At 49.7% G+C, this 22,787-nt stretch overlaps 1 protein-coding gene across 3 annotated transcripts in view; it reads left to right on the forward strand.

The window, feature by feature from the left end:
* Positions 1-22,787, forward strand: part of LCK (LCK proto-oncogene, Src family tyrosine kinase) — a 34,244-nt gene that overhangs the window by 2,159 nt on the left and 9,298 nt on the right. For 2 of the 3 annotated variants that reach the window (XM_030912927.1, XM_010354047.2), the window contains exons 2-9: positions 19,497-19,606; positions 19,825-19,906; positions 20,081-20,171; positions 20,402-20,500; positions 20,643-20,746; positions 20,941-21,090; positions 21,364-21,516; positions 21,634-21,813. In XM_030912927.1, coding sequence (XP_030768787.1) covers positions 19,497-19,606; positions 19,825-19,906; positions 20,081-20,171; positions 20,402-20,500; positions 20,643-20,746; positions 20,941-21,090; positions 21,364-21,516; positions 21,634-21,813 — 969 coding nt within the window. Of the gene's footprint in view, positions 1-19,284; positions 19,401-19,496; positions 19,607-19,824; positions 19,907-20,080; positions 20,172-20,401; positions 20,501-20,642; positions 20,747-20,940; positions 21,091-21,363; positions 21,517-21,633; positions 21,814-22,787 lie in introns of those variants that run through there. The other variant, XM_030912928.1, reaches the window with a different exon arrangement.

A 22,787-nucleotide genomic window follows, 5' to 3' on the forward strand; every position in this document is an offset into this window, starting at 1 on the left:
TCACCAGGTCCCAGCCTTTCTCCTGTGTACAGCTTCGAGTCCTGTAGTCTCTTGTGGGGGCTGGGGAACATGGTGGCTCTCCCCGCACTTCAGGGAGGGTCATTCACCCTGGACAGGCATGAGCAGTTTCTTCCACCCAGCCCTATGACAGATGAATCAAACAGGGTCCCTTGCTCTTGGGCCCCAGGAACAGAGGCTCTTCTCAAAGAGAGAAGGGCCAAGTGGACAGGGGCCGACAACAGGCTGAGGGTTGGTTCAGAGGAGGGGAGAAGGCATTTCTTAAGATCTGGAAAGCTTCCTGCCAGAGTCAAGACAGTTCTGAGAAGGAGAAAGACCCATTTTTGAGAGTGCCTAGGATGTGAAGCCAAGGTCACTATCCCTGGATTCTGTTCCTTGGGTACCACGAGGCCAGAGACCTCAGAGCAAGACCAAAGGCAAGAGAGCCCACAGATGTGGTGTGGGGCAGAGAACATGCATTTCAGAGACAGGCCGACCCAGTCACAATTCCGCTCTACCATGTCCTTGAGCAAGTGGCTTCATCTCCCTCTGAACTTCAGTTTACTTACCTGTAAAGAGGCAATAATCAACCTGGGTGCAGTGGCTCACACCTGTAATCCCAGCACTTTGGGAGGCTGAGGTGGGCAGATCACTTGAGGCCAGGAGCTTGAGACCAGGCTGGCCAACATGGTGAAACCCTGTCTTCACTAAAAATGCAAAATTAGCCGGGTGTGGTGGCAGGTGCCTGTAATCCCAGCTACTCAGAGGGCTGAGGCAGAATCGCTTCAACCCGGGAGGTGCAGGTTGTAGTGAGCAGAGATCAAGTAATTGCACTCCAGCCTAGGCAACAGATTGAAACTCCATCTCAAACAAAAATGCCTCCCGGGTTCAAGCGATTCTCTTGCCTCAGCCTCCCAAGTGCTAGGATTACAGGTGCGCCACCACACCCAGCTAATTTTTGCATTTTTAGTAGAGATGGGGTTTCACCATATTGGCCAGGATGGTTTCAATCTCCTGACCTTGTGATCCGCCCACCTCAGCCTCCCAAAGTGCTGGGATTACAAGCGTGAGCCACTGTACCTGGCCGGCACGTAGTAGGTATTTAAGGGAGGTGAGGCACTCTCTCCCCCTGCAAATGATGCACCAAAAGGAGGGCTGTCCACACCCAAATTACGCCCACTCAGCAGCTTGGCAGGCCAGTGAACCACCCATTCCCTCACATTTGTGGTGTGGCTTTGCAAATCAGCCTGTTTCCTATGTATAGTGTGAGGGGTGTGAGAACTCAAGCAGGCTGGACTCTGAGCAGGGCCATGGGATCTACTTTAGAAGAGGGTCTCTCACACAGCCACACACAGACACACACACACGAGCCAAAACACCATACATATCATAGGAAAATGTATGTGTACAGATGGGTTCAGAGGCAGGGCAGGGACTACACATAAAACACAAACTATATCCTGTAACTCCAGACACACACCCGAGCTGATGGCTTCAAGGCCAAGCTCAATTCAGTGAAAGTAATTATCAGTGGGGTGGGTTGGGGTGGGGGGTGAGGAGCAGGTGGGACCAAGGTACCATCCAGTAATGTGGCCTCTTAACAATCAACCTCAGTTTTGATTTTAAAGTATCTGGAGCTAGGGGTTCGAGGCTGCAGTGAGCTATGATCGCTCCACTGCACTCTGGCCTGGGTGACACAGCTAGATTCTATCTCTAAAAAATAAATATGGCAGGGCACAGTGGCTTATGCCTGTAATCCCAGCACTTTTGGAGGCCAAGGTGGGTGGATCACCTGAGGTCAGGAGTTCAAAACCAGCCTGGCCATCATGGTAAATCCCTGTCTCTGCTAAAAATACCAAAAATTAGCCAGGCATGGTGGCACATGCCTATAATTCTAGCTACTCAGGAGGCTGGCAGGAGAATCTCTTGAGCCCGGGAGGCGGAGGTTGCAGTGAGCTGATTGCACCATTGCACTCCAGCCTGGGCGACAAGAGTAAGTCTCCGTGTCAAAATACATACATACATACATACATACATACATACATACATACATAACGTATCTGGAACTCCTTTTCCAACTGTTGTACTAAAGGACACTAGTTGCATTAGGTACCTGGAAAGGAGAGGGCTCTGAGGCCAACTCAACATGGCTTCAGCTACAAGCTCTGGCCCATCATAATCACGATCACATCACAACCAATGTTAGCTTGTTAAAGCTCCAAAAGTCTTCCCGAGAAGAAGTCTGATTCACTTTGTCTAAACCAGTGTTTCCCGAACTTCCTGGGTCATAAACCTTTTTGTCCTGTGTCACCTATTTTGATCACCTATGTTGATGCCTTTTGATACAAGGAGAGGAGTGGGAGGGCAGGGTGGGCTGTGCAGAGACACTCACATGATTGTGTCTCATGGTAGAGTTTATGTCTTGGCAGTAGTTTTGTTGTTTTTGTTTTCTCTCTCTCTTTTTTTTTTTTTTTTTTGAGACAAGGTCTTACTCTGTTGCCCAGGCTGGAGTGCAGTGGCACAATCTTGGTTCACTGCAACCTCCGCCTCCCAGGTTCCAGCGATTCTCCTGCCTCAGCTTCCCTAGTAGCTGGGATTACAGGCGTGTGCCACCACGCCTGGCTAGGTTTTTTTTTGTTGTTGTTGTTTGTTTGTTTGTTTGTTTTTTGAGATGGAGTTTCACTCTTGTTGCCCAGGCTGGAGTGCAGTGGTGCGATCTTGGCTCCCTGCAACTTTGCCTCCCAGGTTCAAGTGATTTTCCTGCCTCAGCCTCCCGAGTAGCTGGGATTACAGGCATGGACCACCATGCCTGGCTAATTTTGTGTTTTTAGTAAAGATGGAGTTTCTCCATGTTGGTCAGGCTGGTCTCAAACTCCTGACCTCAGGTGATCTGCCTGCCTCAGCCTCCCAAAGTGCTGGGATTACAGGCATGAGCCACCTCGCCCAGCTGTTTTTGTTTTCTTATTACAAAAGTAGCACATTGCTGTTTTAAAAACACTCAAACAGGCCAGGCACAGTGGCTCACACCTGTAATCCTAGCACTTTGGGGGGCCGTGATGGGAGGATCACGCGGGCCCGGGAGTTTGAGACCCACCTGGGCAACATAGTGAGACCCCATCTCTATTTAATTATTGAAAAAAAAAGTAAGATTTAAAACTCAAACAGTACAGAGGCATATAAAGAAATACAAGAAATGCAGCCTCCTCCAATCCCACTTCTGGGATATGCCCATCGTGAACAATTTGGTGTGTGTCCTTCCAGATTTTCCTATGTATGGCTGCTGAAAAACATGGAGGTTGAGTCTAGTCTCTGCAGGCTGGCAGACCAGGACTCACTTCACAACTCCACTGTTCATTTGTTTGTTATGAGGCCTCAGACAAATCATTTTACCTGGTTTGGGCCTCAGTCTTTGCATCTGTAGAATGGGGATAATAATAGCACTTCATAGGATTATTATGAGAATTACATGAAATAATGCAAATAAAGGCTTAGCACAGAGCTTATTTAAAAGAATCCCCTATATACATATGTCAATGCAAATAGGCATATACTCTGCATTCTGTTCTGCAACTTGCTTGCCATGGGGTATGCGGGATGTCTTTCCATGTCAATATGTAGAGCTCTGCCTCATCCTTTTAACTGTTTCACTAAACGTTAGCTTGGTAAATGGTTAATGGCGGTGATTTTGAAATGTTACTTCCTGGCAAGTGTTGCTGTCGCGTGCGGCCATGTTGTTGGTAGTCTCAGATATTATTGATCAGTAAGCTAACTACAAGCCTTACAGCCTCCTGTGAAAATGAAGTGACCCACCAGAGGGACACCCACCTCTGTCACAGAGGGCAGGGCCAAATGCATGGGACGCTCTCTGCTCACCTCTGCGTCCTCAGCACTAGGTCAGAATCTGGCACATAGGAGGTATCTATTAAATTTTTTTTTTTAGAGACAGTGTCTCACTCTGTTGCCCAGGTTGGGGCACTGTAATTTCACGCAGCTGGGCTTGAGTGGTTCTCCCACCTCAGCTTCCTGAGTAGCCTAGGACTACAGATGTGTATTACCATGCCCAGGTAATTATAAAATAATTCTTGGCCAGGCACACCTATAATCCCAATACTTTGGGAGGCTGAGGCAGGAAGATCTCTTGAGACTAGGCATTCAAGACTAGCCTGGGCAACATAGCAATACCCCGTCTCTATTAAAACATAATAATAATACATTTCATTTATTTATTTATTTATAGATGGAGTCTTGCTCTGTCACCCAGGCTGGAGAGCAGTGGTGCAATGTCAGCTCACTGCAACCTCTGCCTCCGGGTTCAAGCAATTCTCCTGCCTCAGCTTCACAAGTAGCTGGGACTACAGGCACATGCCACCACGCCCGGCTAATTTTTGTATTTTTAGTAGAAACGGGGTTTCACCATGTTGTCCAGGCTGGTCTCGAACTCCTGGCCTCAAGTGATCCACCCCTGCTTGACTGCCCAAAGTGCTGGGATTACAGGTGTGAGCCACCATGCCTGGCATAATACCCTTTACGTGTAAAATGTAAAATAAATTTTTGGCTGGGCCAAAATGTAAAATAAAATTTTGGGAGGCTGAGGCGGGTGGATCATCTGAGGTCAGGAGTTCGAAACCAGCCTGGCCAATATGGTGAAACCCTATCTCTACTAAAAATACGAAAAATTAGCCAGGCGTAGTGGCAAGTGCCTGTAATCCCAGCTACTCGGGAGGTTGAGGCAGGAGAATCGTTTGAACCCGGGAGGTAGAGGTTGCAATGAACCGAGATCGTGCCATTGTACTCCAGCCTGGGCAACAAGAGTGAAACTCCATCTTTAAAAAAAAAAAAAAAAAAAAAAAGTGTGTGTGGAGATAAGGTCTCACTATTTCCCCCAGGCTGCACTCACACTATGTATGGTCTCAAGCAATCCTCCCACTTCACCCATTACGTTTTTGTCAATAAGCCAGCTCCTTTAATCCACAAGCAGCAGCCTAAGCTCAAAGTTCTCTCTTGCAGTGCAGCATTTCCTAAAATATGACCTGTACACCACTCAGGTGTGTGAGTGATTTTAGGGGATAATGGATGAACATTTACGAATGTTAATTTTTTTTAGTGTGCGCTGTTGTTTCACTTCCATTTATGTCTCATGATTCTGGTTTTCCATTTATGGTAGTAAAGTTTCCATTTTAGGTATATATATCAAAGATGAAAAGGTAGCCCGTAGAAGTGCCAAAAATCATGAAGGAAAATGAAAATGATCAATCATTTTAGCCTGAAAGATGTTTAAGGCCAGTGTCTATGTAGCAAGCACTATGTTAAAAATTTTATTTTATGAGATCATCTATATATCACGTATAATGCTCACCACAGCCAGCCTTAGATGCAAGTCTTATTTTTGTCATCGTTTTGCTGATGAAGGAACTGAGGGAAGTACAGAGGTTTAGCAACCTGCCCAACAGCCTTCTGCCAGTAAGTCTTGTTTTTTTTTGTTTTTTTGTTTTGTTTTTTTTGTTTTGTTTTTGAGACAAGGTCTCGCTCTGTCACCTAGGCTGGAGGGTAGTGGCTCAGTCTTGGCTAACCAATCTTGGCTTGTGCTTGGGACCACAAGCATGGGACATCAAGTCTGGTTAATTTTTGTATTTATTTTTGTACCGATGGGGTTTTGCCATGTTGCCCAGGCTGGTCTCAAACTCCTGGGCTCAAGTATCTGTCTGCCCACCTCAGCCTCCCAAAGTGCTGGGATTATAGGCATGAACCACCATGCCTGGTGCCCTTCTGCCAGCAAGTGATTGGGAGAACCTGGGATTGAACTTGGGTTGCCATGGCATGGACATGGTGAACTGAGCTTCCATAACTGCCAGACTCCCAGAAACTTTCATAAAGCAGTGTGCATTGCCAAGCTGTAAGTAAGGCTCCATCCTAATAAAACTCCCATGGTGCAAGAAGCACACCAAGGTACCTAAAGGAGGGGACTCAGTAAAAGGGATTGTCAGGTACATTCATGTTACTAGTTGGGGGACTTCTACTAAAATACCAATTAGAATAATTGCTCTATATCCCTTATTTATAGCGATACTTGACTAGCAGATCAGTTCTATGTTCAAGACAAATACATTTTGTTTGCATATAAAATAAGGCTTTTGTTGTTGTTGTTGTTGTTCTCTGTGTCAAGAAGCTACAGAGTTCATTCAAAAAAGGTATTAAGCCAGGCATGGTGGCTTGCACCCATAATCACAGCATTTTGGGAGGCCAAAGCAAGGGGACTGCTTGAGCCAGGAGTTCAAGACCAGCCTGGGGAACATAGGCAGACTCCATCTTTACAAAAAATAAAAAAATTAAGTGGGTTTGGTGGTGTGTACCTGTGGTCCCAGCTACTCAGGAGGCTGAGGTGGGAGGATCACTTGAGCCCAGGAGGTTGAGGCTGCAGTGAGCCATGATCATGCTGCCACACTCCAGCCTGGGCAATAGAGTGAGATCCCATCTCTAAAAGAAAAAAAAAAGAGAGAGAGAGAGAGGAATTAAAGTCAGGTGCAGTGGCTCGTGCCTGTAATCCCAGCTATTCGGGAGGCTGAGATGGGAGGATTGCTTGAGGCCAGAAGTTTCAGGCTGCAGTGAGCTACGATCATGTGCTGAACTACTCCAGCCTGGGTGACAGAGTGAGATGTGAGACTCCATCTCTTAAAAAAAAAAAAAAAAGGCCGGGCGCGGTGGCTCAAGCCTGTAATCCCAGCACTTTGGGAGGCCGAGACGGGTGGATCACGAGGTCAGGAGATCAAGACCATCCTGGCCCCATGGTGAAACCCCGTCTCTACTAAAAATACAAAAAACTAGCCGGGCGACCTGGCGGGCGCCTGTAGTCCCAGCTACTCCGGAGGCTGAGGCAGGAGAATGGCGTGAACCCGGGAGGCAGAGCTTGCAGTGAGCTGAGATCCGGCCACTGCACTCCAGCCTGGGCGACAGAGCGAGACTCCGTCTCAAAAAAAAAAAAAAAAAAAACAGGCGGGGCGTGGTGGCTCAAGCCTGTAATCCCAGCACTTTGGGAGGCCGAGGGGGGGTGCATCACGAGGTCAGGAGATCGAGACCATCCTGGCTAACACGGTGAAACTCCGTCTCTACCGAAAATACAAAAAATTAGCCGGGTGTGGTGGTGGGTGCCTGTAGTCCCAGCTACTCAGGAGGCAGGAGAATGGTGTGAACCTGGGAGGTGGAGGTTGCAGTGAGCCAAGATCGTGCCACTGCACTCCAGCCTGGGTGACAGAGCGAGACTCCATCTCAAAAACAACAACAACAACAACAAAAAACCAGGCCGGGCCCAGTGGCTCACACCTGTAATCCCAGCACTTTGGGAGGCAGAGGCAGGTGGATCACAACATCAGAAGTTCGAGACCAGCCTGGCCAACATAGTGAAACTAAAATTAGTTTCTACTAAAAAAACACATCTCTACTAAAAATACAAAAAATTAGCTGGGCGTGGTGGCGGGTGCCTGTAATCCCAGCTACTTGGGAGGCTGAGGCAGGAGAATCACTTGAACCTGGGAGGTGGAGGTTGCAGTGAGCTGAGATCACGCCACTGCACTCCAGCCTGGGCAACAGTGCGAGACTCCGTCTCAAAAAAAAAAAAAAGTACAAAACCCAGCCTGCGTGACATGATGAGACCCTGTTCCTACTAAAAATACAAAAATTATCCAGGCATGGTGTTGCCCACCTATCGTGCCAACTACTCAGGAGGCTGAGGTGGGAGGATCACCTGAGCTTTGGGAGGTAAAGGCTGCAGTGAGCCGTGATTGTGTCACTACACTCCAGTCTGGGCGACAGAGTGAGATACCATCTCAAAAAAAAAAAAGTATTATATATTTTAAAAAATATGAAAAAGGAGGTAGCCCAGGACACATCCCTGATCTACCCACTAGAAATTAATTACTGACGGGGCACAGTAGCCTATGCCTGTAATCCCAGCACTTTAGGGGGCTGAGGCAGTGATTGCTTAAGCTCAGGAGTTTGAGACTAACCTGAGCAACACCGCAAAACCCTGTCTCTACAAAAATTCAAAAAATATAAAAATAGTCCCTCTCATTCACAGCTTCTCAGGTGATAAAAGAAAAAGAAAAAAAAAAAAAAAGCTGGAGGCTGGGTGCGGTGGCTGACACCACACCCGTAATCCCGCACTTTGGGAGGCCAATGCAGGCAGATCACTTGAGGCCAGGAGTTCTAGACTACCCTGGCCAATATGGTGAAACCCTGTCTTTACTAACAATAAAAACATTAGCCGGGTATGGTGGCGGGCGCCTGTAGTCCCAGCTCCTTGGGAGGCTGAGGCAGGAGAATTGCTTGAACCTGGGAGGCAGAGGTTGCAGTGAGCTGAGATCGTGCCACTGCACTACAGCCTGGGTGACAGAGTGAGACTTCATCTCAATAATAATAATAATAATAATAATAATAATAATAATAGCCGGGCGTGGTGGCACATGCCTGTAGTCCCAGCTACTCGGGAGGCTGAGGTGCGAGGATCGCTTGAGCCCAGGAGGTCGAGGCTTCAGTGAGCTGTGATTGTGCCACTGCACTCCAGTGGCACAGGAGAGCAAGACAGCAAGAGGAAAAGACCCTGTCTCAAAATAAAATAAAGTAAAATAAAATAAAAATTATTTACCATTCCTGCTAGCCCTGATTCTTGATATTGCTTGATATTGTGATGAGGGTTCTATGTGGGCATGAATAGCTAAGTCTCTTTATTGAACATGGACAGCTTTGTCATTAATCAAGTCTGGGTCAGGGGCAAAGGCCAAGAAAATGTTGTAAATGATACATTTTTAAAATTTTTATTTTATTTTATTTTATTTTTTTTTTTTTTTGAGACAGAGTCTCGCTCTGTTGCCCAGGCTCGAGTGCAGTGGCTGGATCTCAGCTCACTGCAAGCTCCGCCTCCCGGGTTTACACCATTCTCCTGCCTCAGCCTCCCGAGTAGCTGGGACTACAGGCACCCGCCACCTCGCCCGGCTAGTTTTTTGTATTTTTTTAGTAGAGACGGGGTTTCACCATATTAGCCAGGATGGTCTCGATCTCCTGACCTCGTGATCCACCCGTCTCGGCCTCCCAAAGTGCTGGGATTACAGGCTTGAGCCACCGCGCCCGGCTAAAATTTTATTTTTATTTTTATTTTTATTTTTATATTTATTTATTTATTTATTTATTTATTTATTTATTTATTTATTTTGAGATGGAGTCTCACTCTGTAGCCCAGGCTGGAGGGCAGTGGCGTGATCTCGGCTCACTGCAAGTGCTGCCTTCCGGGTTCACGCCATTCTCCTGCCTCAGCCTCCTGAGTAGCAGGGACTACAGGCGCCCACCACCACACCCGGCTAATTTTTTGTATTTTTAGTAGAGACGGGGTTTCACCATATTAGCCAGGATGGTCTTGATCTCTTGACCTCGTGATCTGCCCGCCTCAGCCTCCCAAAGTGCTGGGATTACAGGCGTGAGCCACCGTGCCCAGCCTTTATTTTATTTTATTTTTGGAGGGAGTGTCGCTCTGTCGCCAGGCTGGAATGCAGTCCCGGATTTAAGCAGTTCTCCTGCCTCAACCTCCTGAGTAGCTGGGACTACAGGCACGCACCACCACGTCCAGCTAATTTTTCGTATTTTTAGTAGAGACAGGATTTCGCCATGTTGGCCAGAATGGTCTCAATCTCTTGACCTTGTGATCCACCCGCCTCAGCCTCCCAGAGTTTTGGGGTTATAGGAGTGAGTCACCGCACCCGGCCTTTTATTTTTATTTTTACAGAGACAAGGTCTCACTATGTTGCCCAGGCTGGCCTTGAACTTCTGAGTTCAAGTGATTTTCCCATCTTGGCCGTAGGATTATAAGTGTGAGCCTCCAGGCCTGGCCATTTTAAGTGATTTCTGACAGATTTTGCCACAAGGTGGTCCAGAGTACAACAGTAGAATAGCCTGCTTGTTCTTTTTTCTTTTTTACTTTTTGTGTTCTACATGTTCAGAGAAACTGAACTATAGAAATGACCCCTGAAGGAAGTACAGTCTTGTCTGCTGTATTTTGCGTTGCTTTGTTTGTTTTGTTTTGTTTGAGACAGGTTCTTGCTGTTTCCCCCACGCTAGAGTACTGTGGTACGATATTGGCTCACTGCAACCTCAACCTCCTGGGCTCCAGCGATCCTCCTACCTCAACCTCCCGAGTAGCTAGGACTATAGGCGTGCACCACTACACCTGGTTAATTTTTGTATTTTTTTGTAGAGATGGGGTCTCACCATGTTGCCCAGGCTGGTCTTGAACTCCTGGCCTCAAGTGATCCTTCCACTTTGGCCTTCCAAAATGTTGAGATTACTGGCTTGAGCCATTACTTCTGACCACCTGCCTGTTCTTGATGTAAAACATTGGCCCAAGAAACTCAGCCTAGAAGCTGACACATCTTTTGGACAAAATGTTCAATAAATCAATGGGTCTATAGTTGGAGGAGAAAAAATGTTAACTTAAAAAATTTTTAATTTAATTTAATTTTTTCTTTTTTTGAGACAGGGTCCCCCCGTCGCCCAGACTGGTGTGCAGTGGTATAATCATGGCTCACTTCAGCCTTGACTTCCTGGGCTGAGCGATCCTCCCACTTCAGCCTCTACTAATTCTCAGCACGTTGGGAAGCTAGGACTACAGGCACACGCCATCATGCCATCATGCTTGGCTAATTTTTTTTTTTTTTTTTTTTTTGAGACAGAGTCTCACTCTGCGGAGCAGTCTGGAGTGCAGTGATGTGATCTCCACTCACTGCAACCTCTGCCTCCCCAGTTCAAGAGATTCTCCTGCTGGCCAGGCATGGTGGCTCAAGCCTGTAATCCCAGCACTTTGGGAGGCCAAGGAGGGTGGATCACGAAGTCAGGAGTTTAAGATCAGCCTGGCCAACATAGTGAAACCCCGTCTCTACTAAAAATACAAAAATTAGCTGGGCGTGGTGGCACGCGACTGTAGTCCCAGCTACTTGGGAGGCTGAGGCAGGGTAATCACTTGAACCTGGGAGTTGGAGGTTGTAGTGAGCCGAGATTGTCACTGCACTCCAGCCTGGGTGACACAGTGAGACTCTGTCCCCTGTCTCAAAAAAAAAAAAAAAAAGGCCGGGCATGGTGGCTCACACTTGTAATCTCAGCACTTTGGAGGCCAGGTGGGCAGATCACGAGGTCAGGAGTTTGAGACCAATCTGACCAACATGGTGAAACCCTGTCTCTCCTAAAAATACAAAAATTAGCTGGGCTTGGTAGGTGCATGCCTGCAGTCCCAGCTACTCAGGAGGCTGAGGCAGGAGAATCACTTGAACCTGGGAGGCGGAGGTTGCAGTGAACTGAGATCGCGCCCTTGTACTCAACCCTGGGTGACAGAACTAGACGCCATCAAAAAAAAAAAAAAAAAAAAAGAGAGAGATTCTCCTGCCTCACCCTCCCAAGTAGCTGGGACTACAGTCGTGTGCCACCACACCCCACATCCAGCTAATTTTTGTATTTTTAGTAAAGATAGGGTTTCATTCACTATGTTGGCCAGGCTGGTCTCAAAATCCAGACCTCAAGTGATTCACCTGCCTTGGCCTCCCAAAGTGATGGGGTTACAGGCATGAGCCACAGTGCCCAGTAGCCAGGCGCCGGCCACTAATTATATAGCTGGGCATGGCCGGGCGCCATGGCTCACGCCTGTAATCTCAGCAAGTTGGGAAGCCGAGGCACGTGAATCACTTGAGGTCTGGATTTCGAGAACAGCCTGGCCAACATGGTGAAACCTCATCTCTACTAAAAATACAAAAATTAGCCAAGTGTGGTGGTGCGTGCCTGTAATCCCAGCTACTTGGGAAGCTGTGGCAGGAGAATCTCTCTCTTTTTTTTTTGATGGCGTCTAGTTCTGTCACCCAGGCTTGAGTGCAATGGCGCAATCTCAGTTCACTGCAACCTCTGCCTCCCAGGTTCAAGCAATTCTCCTGCCTCAGCCTCCTGAGTAGCTGGGAGTTACAGGCATGCACCTAGTACGCCTGGCTAATTATTGTATTTTTAGTAGAGACGGGTTTTCACCATGTTGGTCAGGCTGGTCTCTCGAACCCCTGGGCTCAAGGAGTCCTACCGCCTCAGCCTCCCAAAGTGCTGGGATTATAGCCGTGAGTCACCACGCCCAGACTCCTTCTGGTCTTAGTTTGACAAAGATTGCTGAGTAGTCAACATGATCTAACCAGGTTAATAAATGAGGTCAATAAAAAGAAAATCAAAATTAAAGCTTAATATAAATTTCTCATTGTCTGAAAGAAAGAAGTGGAAGAAGGAAAAAAAAAAAAAAAAAACACCAGATGAAAGGAATCCCCAGGGCTCCCAGAACCAGCAATGAGGGCAGATTCTGGGGTGAATGAAACAGGACATTCTTTTCTCGCAATTTAGGAATCCAAGGTCAGGAGTAAGAATTTCGTAGATTCGAGGCTGCCTCTGACTAGGGCATGTAATATTCTCAGTCAAACTGCAGGCTACCCGTGGTCCACAGAACATTTTGTGACGATTATAAAAAGGCTACCGGCCAGGTCTGGTAGCTCATGCCTGTCATCCCAACACTTTGGGAAGCCGAGGTGGGCAGGTCACTTGAGGTCGGGAGTTTGAGACCAACCTGGCCAACATGGTGAAACCCTGTCTCTAGTAAAAATAATAAAAATTAGTGGGCATGGTTGTGTGCACCTGTAATCTCAGCTACTTGGGAGGCTGAAACAGGAGAATTACTTGATCCAGGATGCGGAGGTTGCAGTCAGCCGTAATTGTGCCACTGCATTCCAGCCTGGGGGACAGAGCAAGACTTCGTCTCAAAATAAATAAATAAATAAAATAAAAATTAGACTGGGCATGGTGGTTCATGCCTGCAATCCCAACACTTTTGGAGTCTGAGGTGGGAGGACTGCTTGAGCCCATGAGTATGAGACTAGCCTGGGCAACATGATGAAACCTTGTCTCTACAAAAAGGTAAAAATAAAAGGCTGGGCACGGTGGCTCACGCCTGTAATCCCAGCACTTTGGGAGGCCAAAGTGGCAGGTTACTTGAGCCCAGGAATTCAAGACCAGCCTGGTCCACATGGTGAAACCCCATCATTACAAAAACTACAAAAATTAGTCAGGCTTGGTGGCATGGGCCTGCAGTCCCCACTACTCAGGAGGCTGAGGTAAGAGGATCCCTTGAGCCCAGGAGGCAGAGTTTGCAGTGAGCTGAGACAGTGCCACTGCACTGCACTCCAGCCTGGGCGACAGAGCAAGACACTGTTTCAAAAAAAAAAAAAGAAGAAGAAGAAGACCGGAAGGATGGGGATAACACCCACAGATGTATGCCTACATAGGGACAGTTGCTGCTATTCATAGTCTCATTCTGTTATATATCCCTCTGCACACACAGACGCCTGCAGATCCACAGACATGCACCCATAAACACAGTGCTCACTGCATACGGTTTCATATGCACAGACTTGCATTCACCAGTCAGGTAAATACATAACCAGAAACATGCATTCCAGGTAGAGGAAGGATTGTCTTGAAGAGAAAAACCTTTGTTAACAGCACAGTGGTCAAATTTTTGATGGGGAATGGACCCTACCCTGTCAGACCTGCCTTCCTGTCTCACATTCTCCTAGACCTCTCAGCCCTCCCCCTCCACCCTTAGACTTCCCAGGGAGTGAAAAGTAGAGGAGAGGATCTTGATAAAGAATGTAGGAGGCAAGCCAGGCATGTGCCAGCAATCCCAGCTATCTTGGAGGCTGAGGTGGGAGAAGCACTTTAGCCCAGGAGTTAGAGACCAGCCTGGGCAACATAGTGAGACCTCGCCTAAAAAAAAAAAAAAAAAAAAAGGATGTAAGGTTTTGATTTGAGTTTTGCATCTGCCAGGAACCCTCAGTGTGTTATTGGGACAATCACTTAACCTCTCTTTTTCCCTAGTTTTATTTTTTATTTTATTTTATTTTTTTGAGACAGAGTCTTGCTCTGTCGCCCAGGCTGGAGTGCAGTGGCACAATCTCGGCTCACTGCAACCTCCGCCTCCTGGATTCACGCCATTCTCCTGCCTCAGCCTCCCGAGTAGCTGGGACTATAGGCGCTTGCCACTACGCCCGGCTAATTTTTTGTGTTCTTTAGTAGAGACGGGGTTTCACTGCATTAGCCAGGGTGGTCTCCATCTCCCGACCTCGTAATCCGCCCACCTCGGCCTCCTATAAGTGCTGGGATTACAGGTGTGAGCCACCGCGCCCGGCCTTCCCTAGTTTTAAAATGAGGCTGGTGAACTGTATTAGTGTTTCCTAAACTCTTGTGAAGACAAGATGTCTTTTACCATTTCCTGTTCTACACACCCTCTTCCCCACATGGACCTCATGATTTTGAAGTTTTTACCTACTAGGCTACCTCATTTAGATGCAAATTTTCTTATTTTCAAGTTAAAAAACAATTTGAATAGAGGAAGGGTCACACATTGCCCAGGCTGGTCTCAAACTCCTGGGCTCAATCAATCCTCTCCTCAGCCTCTCAAAGTGCTGGGATTACAGGTGTGAGTCACTGCACCTGACCTCAAGTTTAAATTTTAATCAAAGATTTGGCCAGGCACAGTGGCTCAGAGGAAGATTCTATTTTTTTTTTTTTTTGAGATGGTGTCTTGCTCTGTCACCTAGGCTGGAGTGCAATGGCACGATTTTGGCTCACTGCTACCTCCACCTCCCTGGTTCAAGCAATTCTCCTGCCTCAGCCTCTTGAGTAGCTGGGATTATAGGAACACGCCACCACGCCCAGCTAATTTTTGTATTTTTAGTAGAGACGGGGTTTCACCATGTTGGCCAGGCTAGTCTCGAACTCCTGACCTCATGATCCACCCTCCTCAGCCTCCCGAAGTCCTAGGATTACAGGCATGAGCCACCATGCCCGGCCGAGACTCTTTTAAAAAAAGAAAAAAGAAAGAACAAGAATCTAAAGCAAAGGAGGTTAATTACCCAGTCCCATTCTTCCACCTTCCAAAGCAAGAGTTGGTAGGACAGAATGTGCACTGGTGAAAAGGTTTCTAAGCACTAAACTAAGCTAATATTTATGTGAGCTTATGAGAAATGGATGAAGAGCCCCATTTGACAGAAGAGGAAAAGTGAGGCTTAGGAGGAATGATTTCCACAAAGTCACACAGGAAGTATCAAAACCGCTATTTGAACTTAGGTCTCTAACTTTGGGGCCAGTCTTCTGAGTTTTGCTAATGAGAAACTTCCACTGCTCCCTGCTTCCACTTAGACCCAGCATGAATTCTCTCTCTCTCTCTCTCTTTTTTCTTTTTAGACACAGTCTCTGTCACCCAAGTTGGAGTGCAGAGTGCAGTGTCAGTGGCAGGATCTAGGCTCACTGCAACCTCCACCTGCCGGGTTCAAGCAATTCTCCTGCCTCAGCCTCTTGAGTAGCTGGGATTATAGGAACACGCCACCACGCGCAGCTAATTTTGTATTTTTAGTGGAGACGGGGTTTCACCATGTTGGTCAGGCTAGTCTTGATCTCTTGTGACCTGCCCACCTTGGCCTCTCAAAGTGCTGGGATTACAGGTGTGAGCCACCGTGTCCAGGCTTTTTTTTTTTTTTTTTTTTTTAAGACAGGCTTTCGCTCTGTTATCTAGGCTGGAGTGCAGTGGCACAATCATAGCTCATCGCACTCTTGAGCTCCTGGGCTCAAATGATCTTTTGCCTCAGCCTCCCGAGTAGCTGGAAGTACAGGCGTACACCACCACACCTGGCTAATTTTTTGATTTTTTTCTAGAGATGAGGTCTCACTATGTTGCCCAGGCTAGTCTGGAACTTCTGAGCTTGAATGATCCTACTGCCTCAGTCTCCCAAAGTGCTGGGATTACAGATGTGAGCCACCACGCCCAGCCAGCAACTCCAGCTTTGCTCTACTCCAAATAGGTTGTGTGACTTTAAGCATACCTCTGTGGGCCTCAGTTTGCTCATCTAAAATCAGAGGTTTAGCCAGGTATAGCAGCTCATGCCTGTAATCCCAGCACTTTGGGATGCCAAGGAGGAAGGATCACTTGAGGCCAGGAGTTTGAGACCAGTCCGGGCAACATAGCAATACCCCCATCTCTAGAACAAACAAAAAATCACCTGGGCTCAGTGGTGCCAGCTACCCAGGAAGCTGAGGTTAGAGGATCACTTGAGCCCAGGAGTTTGAGGTTCCAGTGAGTTAGGATTGGGTCATTGCACTGCAGTCAGGGCAAAAGAGTGAGACACTATCTCAAAAATTGATCAACAAATACTAAAATTGGAGATTAGGCTTGCTGGTTTCTAAGACCTTTGCAGATGGGAGACTCTGTGCATTAACACTCCACGTTCCAGTTGACATTTATTAACTAATTTTGGGTGCTGGAGGCTTTCAGACAAATAAACTACAGTTTCTGCTCTTGATGAACCCCCACTCTCATCAAAGGTATGAGAGAGGCAGTGGGACCCCGGGCTGACACGTGAATCAGTAATCATGGAACTCTGTGCCTAAGTTGATTATTGAGGTCTGAATAGAATGTTGCAAGAGACTGGGGTGAGAGGCAAGCAAAGACCATTGGGAAGTCTTCACAGACTAGGTGATATTTAGGCTAGGTGCCTGTAATCCCAGCACTTTGGGAGGCTGAGGCAGGAGGATTGCTTGAGGCCAGGAGTTCGAGACCAGCCTGGCCAACATGGTGAAACCCTGCCTCTACTAAAAATACAAGTTAGCCAAGCGTGATGGTGCATGCCTGTAATCCCAGTTATCAGGAGGCTGAGGGAGGAGAATTGTTTGAACCTGGAAGGTAGGGGTTGCAGAAAAAATAAAAGGTAATATTTGAACTGAGCCTTGAAGGTTGAGTTAGAATTCAGCAGGTGGACAAAAGAGAGCATGCCGACTAGGTTCAGTGGTGCATGCCTATAATCCTAGCATTTTGGGAAGCCAATGCAGGAGGATTGCTTGAGCCCAGGAGTTCGAGACTAGACTGGGCAACATAGTGAGACCTCATCTCTACAAAAAATAATCAGCTGGGCATGATGGTGTGCACCTTTAGTCTTAGCTCCTGGGGAGGTTGAGGTGGGAAGACTGCTTGAGCCCAGGGGGTCTAAAGGGATTGCACCACTGCACTTCAGCCTGGGCAAGGAAGGGAGACCCTGTCGAGAGAGAGAGAGAAAGAGAGAGAGAGAGAGAGAGAGAGAGAGAGGGCACATTTCAAAGCAGGGGGATCCACAAATACAAAGGCATTAAGTAAGAAAATAGCGGCCGGGCGCGGTGGCTCAAGTCTGTAATCCCAGCACTTTGGGAAGCCGAGACGGGCGGATCACGAGGTCAGGAGATTGAGAATATCCTGGCTAACACGGTGAAACCCCGTCTCTACTAAAAAATACAAAAAACTACCCGGGCAAGGTGGCAGGCGCCTGTAGTCCCAGTTACTCGGGAATCTGAGGCAGGAGAATGGCGTAAACTCGGGAGGCGGAGCTTGCAGTGAGCTGAGATCCGGCCACTGCACTCGAGCCTGGGAGACAGAGCGAGACTCTGTCTCAAAAAAAAAAAAAAAAAAAAAAGAAAAGAAAATAGCATGGGGTGTCTGGGAAAGGCAAGAACAGTTCAGAACACAGGCTGTGTGTGGAGGTGTGTGGGGGTGCCTGTGTGTGGGTGTGTTTGTGTGTGTGTGTGAGTGTGGGTGTGTGGGGGTATGTATGGAGGGGATGCCTGTGCGTGTGTGTGAGTGTATGTGGGGGTGACTGTGTGGGTGTGTGCATGGGTGTGGGTGAGTATGTGGAGGTGCCTGTGTGTGTATATGAATGTGTGTGTGTGGGAGGGAGGAATGTGTGTGTGGGGGGGGGTCATGTGTGTGGGTGTGGGTGCCTGTGTGTGTGTGTGTTTGTGGGTGTGACTGTGTGGGTGTGTGGATGAGTGTGTGTGTTTGTGGGTGTGGGTGCCTGTGTGTGTGGGGAGTATGTGTAGGGTGTGTGTGTGAATGTGTGTGTGTGAGTGTGGGTGTGTGGGGGTATGTATGGAGGGGATGCCTGTGCGTGTGTGTGAGTGTATGTGGGGGGTGAGTGTGTGGGTGTGTGCATGGGTGTGGGTATGTGGAGGTGCCTGTGTGTGTATATGAATGTGTGTGTGTGGGAGGGAGGAATGTGTGTGTGGGGGGGGTCATGTGTGTGGGTGTGGGTGCCTGTGTGTGTGTGTGTGTATGTGGGTGTGTTTGTGGGTGTGACTGTGTGGGTGTGTGGATGAGTGTGTGTGTTTGTGGGTGTGGGTGCCTGTGTGTGTGGGGAGTATGTGTAGGGTGTGTGTGTGAATGTGTGTGTGTGAGGGTGGGTGCCTGTGTGTGGGGGGTGAGTCTCTGTGTGTGTGTGTGGGGGGTACTTCTGGGGGGTGAGAGTATGTGTTTATTGAGTGTGAGTGTGGGTGCCTGTGTGTGGGAGGGTGAGTCTGTGTGTGAGTGTGGGGGGTACCTGTGAGGGGTGAGTGTGTGTGTATGTGAAAGTGTGTGTGGATGCCTCTGTGGAGGTGGGATGGGGTGCCTCTGTGTGTGTGTGAGAGTGCGTGTGTGTGTAGGGTGTGTGTATATATAGGGTGCGTGTGAGTGTGTGTGTGAGAGAGAATGTGTGTGTAGCAGAATGGACTGTGGAGGTCGATTTGATCTTGAAGTTCTGGAATGCACGGTACATCAAACTTTATTTGAGGACAGCGCTTTCCAAGCGCTCTGAGGAGCAGCCCTAGACAAGGAGGAGCTGCAGGGACTCCGGGGGCTTCAAAGTGAGGGCCCCATTCTGCTTCAGACGAAACAGGCCCACACTTATCGTTTTATCTATGGAGTTCTGCTTGATTTCATCAGACAAAAAATTTCCAGTGCTAAAACAGGCAAATAAACAACAACAAAAAAGTTACGGCCAACAGACTCACTGGAGGGTTTTCTGCTGAGGAGAAGCACGCCCGTGTTTGAAGGAACCCTGTGAGGTGACTGTGGGGCTGTATGAGAGGAACAGCGGGGTCCTGATGGTGGACTTAGGGAGCAGAAGCCTCTTTCTCAGCCTCCTCAGCTAGACAGGGGAATTATAATAGTAGGTGGGGCGTGCACACCTCTCCAGTAGGGGAGGGTCTGATACGTCAGGTCTCCCCCAGGCTTGGGAAAGTGTGTGTCATCTCTAGGAGGTGATCCTCCCAACACAGGGTGCCGGCAGAGGGAGAGGGAGGGGGCAGAGGCAGGAAGTGGGTAACTAGACTAACAAAGGTGCCTGTGGCGGTTTGCCCATCCCAGGTGGGAGGGTGGAGCTAGAGCTCAGGGGCCCTGTGTGAATTTACTTGCAGCCTGAGGGCTCAGAGGGAGCACCGGTTTGGAGCTGGGACCCCCTATTTTAGCTTTTCTGTGGCTGGTGAATGGAGATCCCAGGATCTCACAATCTCAGGTACTTTTGGAACTTTCCAGGGCAAGGCCCCATGATGTCTGATGTTGGGGAGCAGATCTTGGGGGAGCCCCTTCAGCCCCCTCTCCATTCCCTCAGGGACCATGGGCTGTGGCTGCAGCTCACACCCGGAAGATGACTGGATGGAAAACATCGATGTGTGTGAGAACTGCCATTATCCCATAGTTCCACTGGATGGCAAGGGCACGGTAAGAGGCGAGACAAGGGCCTTGGTGAGGGAGTTGGGTAGAGCATGCAACCCAGGAGAAAGAAATGACTCTCCTAAGATCACACAGCAAGTAGTTGGTAGACTCAGGGATAACACCCAACCAGGCTGGAGAGACTGAGAGCAGGGCAGGAGGGAAGGGGGCCAGAGTCTGACCCAGTCTTCTGCTTTCTGACCCCGCCATCATCCCCCACTCCACAGCTGCTCATCCGAAATGGCTCTGAGGTGCGGGACCCACTGGTCATCTATGAAGACTCCAATCCGCCGGCCTCCCCACTGCAAGGTGACCCCAGGCAGTAGGGCCTGAAAGACAAGGCCTGCCGATCCCTGGCTGTTGGCTTCCACCTCTCCCCCACCTACTCTCTCCCTGGTCCTGCCTTCCTTGTCCCCCACCCTGTAACTCCAGGCTTTCTGCCCATCCCAGCCCAGTTCTCCCTGATGCCCTTTGTTTTTACAGACAACCTGGTTATCGCCCTGCACAGCTATGAGCCCTCTCACGACGGAGACCTGGGCTTTGAGAAGGGGGAACAGCTCCGCATCCTGGAGCAGTGAGTCCCTCTCCACCTTGCTCTGGCGGAGTCCGTGAGGGAGCGCGATCTCCGGGACCGCAGCCCTCCTGAGGCCACCGGTTGGGGTGGCCGCCCTTGGGACAAAATTCAAGGCTCAGGACTGCTGAGCCAGGGTTCGGCGAGGCTGGCTTAAGGGGTGGAGGGGTCTTTAAGGGAGGGTCTCAGGTCGACGGCTGAGCGAGCCACACTGATCTGCCTCCGTGGCGCAGGAGCGGCGAGTGGTGGAAGGCGCAGTCCCTGACCACGGGCCAGGAAGGCTTCATCCCCTTCAATTTTGTGGCCAAGGCGAACAGCCTGGAGCCCGAACCGTAAGTGGGGACCCGTCGTGGGGATGAGTGGGAGCAGATCTAGGGATCCTGGAGCAGGGAGTGGGCCTGGGGTGGCGGTGAAGGCTTGAGGGCCACGGAGGAAGATCCGACGACAGCCTTCGTTCGCTTCCGCCCTGCACAGCTGGTTCTTCAAGAACCTGAGCCGCAAGGACGCGGAGCGGCAGCTCCTGGCGCCCGGGAACACTCACGGCTCCTTCCTCATCCGGGAGAGCGAGAGCACCGCGGGTGAGCGGGCAGTGGTCTCGACCCGGCGCGGGGGTGCCGCGGGGTGTGCCCGAGGGGGAGCGCAGGGTGAGCCCGAGGTGGGAACGCGGGGTGAGCCCGAGGGGGGCGCGAGGGGTGAGCCCGAGTGGGGGCGCGGTGCTGCGCCAGACTCACTGCGTTCTTTAGTCCCTTTGTCCATCCATTCATTCATTCAGGATCGTTTTCACTGTCGGTCCGGGACTTCGACCAGAACCAGGGAGAGGTGGTGAAACATTACAAGATCCGTAATCTGGACAACGGTGGCTTCTACATCTCCCCCCGAATCACTTTTCCCGGCCTGCGTGAACTGGTCCACCATTACACCAGTGAGCCCGGCAGGACCCCTCCCCCGTGCCCTATCAGCCTATCTCCCCTCAGTCCCCCTCGGGTGTCCCCCATCCATCTTTCAATGCGCTCCTCCATTCCCCGCAGTGGGTGAGGTGTGGAACCTGACCCTACGGACCCAAGTGTTTGGGTGACAGCCCCACACCCCCCTGCTAGTCCACTTCACCTAGATGGGGGCTTGGAGAAGTGGGAGAGGTGGTGTCAATAGGAGGCCTTCCATATTGACAGTCTTCACCCCTCCCTTGTCCTCGCAGATGCTTCAGATGGGCTGTGCACACGGCTGAGCCGCCCCTGCCAGACCCAGAAGCCCCAGAAGCCGTGGTGGGAGGATGAGTGGGAGGTTCCCAGGGAGACGCTGAAGTTGGTGGAGCGGCTGGGGGCTGGACAGTTCGGGGAGGTGTGGATGGGTGAGTGTGGCCTCCAGGACTGCCCGGGAAGAGGGGAACGGGAGGGGCTGCTGAGGTGGTGAGAGTCCCAGGACAGCTGCCTGGCGACTCTCCCACTCCTTCCCTTCCCCGACCCAGGGTACTACAACGGGCACACGAAGGTAGCAGTGAAGAGCTTGAAGCAGGGTAGCATGTCCCCGGACGCCTTCCTGGCCGAGGCCAACCTCATGAAGCAGCTGCAACACCAGCGGCTGGTTCGGCTCTACGCTGTGGTCACCCAGGAGCCCATCTACATCATCACTGAATACATGGAGAATGGTGGGTGCCGCCTGAGTCGGCTGCCGGGGGACACTGCTCTCCCCGCTGTCCCTGCCGGAGGGTGAAAATACACCTTTTTTTCTGGCCCAAAGCTCAAGCAAGGAGGGTTTCTTGAGCTTTCCTGGCCCCTAAAGACTCACCTCCAGCTGGGCGGGTAGCTCAGACCTGTAATCCCAGCACTTTGGGAGGCTAAGGCCAGCAGATTACGAGGTCAGGAGTTCGAGACCAGCCTGACCAACATGGTGAAACCCTGTCTCTACTAAAAATACAAAAATCAGCCAGGTGTGGTGGCGCATGCCTGTAATCCCAGCTACTCAGAAGGCTGAGGTAGGAGAATCCCTTTAATCTGGGAGGTTGAGGTTGCAATTGCAGTGAACCAAGATCATGCCACTGAACTCCAGCCTGGGTGACAGAGCTCTGTCTCAAAAAAAAAAAAAAAAAAAAAAAAAAAAAGGCTGGGCGCAGTGACTCACGGCTGTAATCCCAGCACTTTGGGAGGCTGAGACAGGCGGATCACCAGGTCAGGAGATCGAGACCATCCTGGCTAACACGGTGAAACCCCGTCTCTACCAAAAAATACAAAAAATTAGCCAGGCATGGTGGTGGGCACCTGTATAGTCCCAGCTACTCGGGAGGCTGAGGCGTGAATACGGGAGGCAGAGCTTGCAGTGAGCCAAGATCGTGCCACCCGCACTCCAGCCTGGGTGACTGAGCAAGACTCCATCTCAAAAAAAAAAAAAAAAGACTCACCTCCAGGCATGAGAAAAAGTATATCCTCTGATCCTGTCTGGGGGTGAGCCTAAGGTGGCAAGAATGTTCGGGAAGAGCATTCACCCCAACCTGCCCTGACCTGCCATTCTGTTTGCCTTCTTCAAAGCCCTACCTTGATCTCAGGATGCTTGATCTCAGAAAGCAAATGGGTCCCTAGCCCTGTTTCTCTCCCTTCTGCCCCTGAGCTTTGGGAGGGCAGATCT

This window comes from Rhinopithecus roxellana, chromosome 12 (assembly GCF_007565055.1).
Source record: "Rhinopithecus roxellana isolate Shanxi Qingling chromosome 12, ASM756505v1, whole genome shotgun sequence".
NCBI classification, from domain to species: domain Eukaryota; kingdom Metazoa; phylum Chordata; class Mammalia; order Primates; family Cercopithecidae; genus Rhinopithecus; species Rhinopithecus roxellana.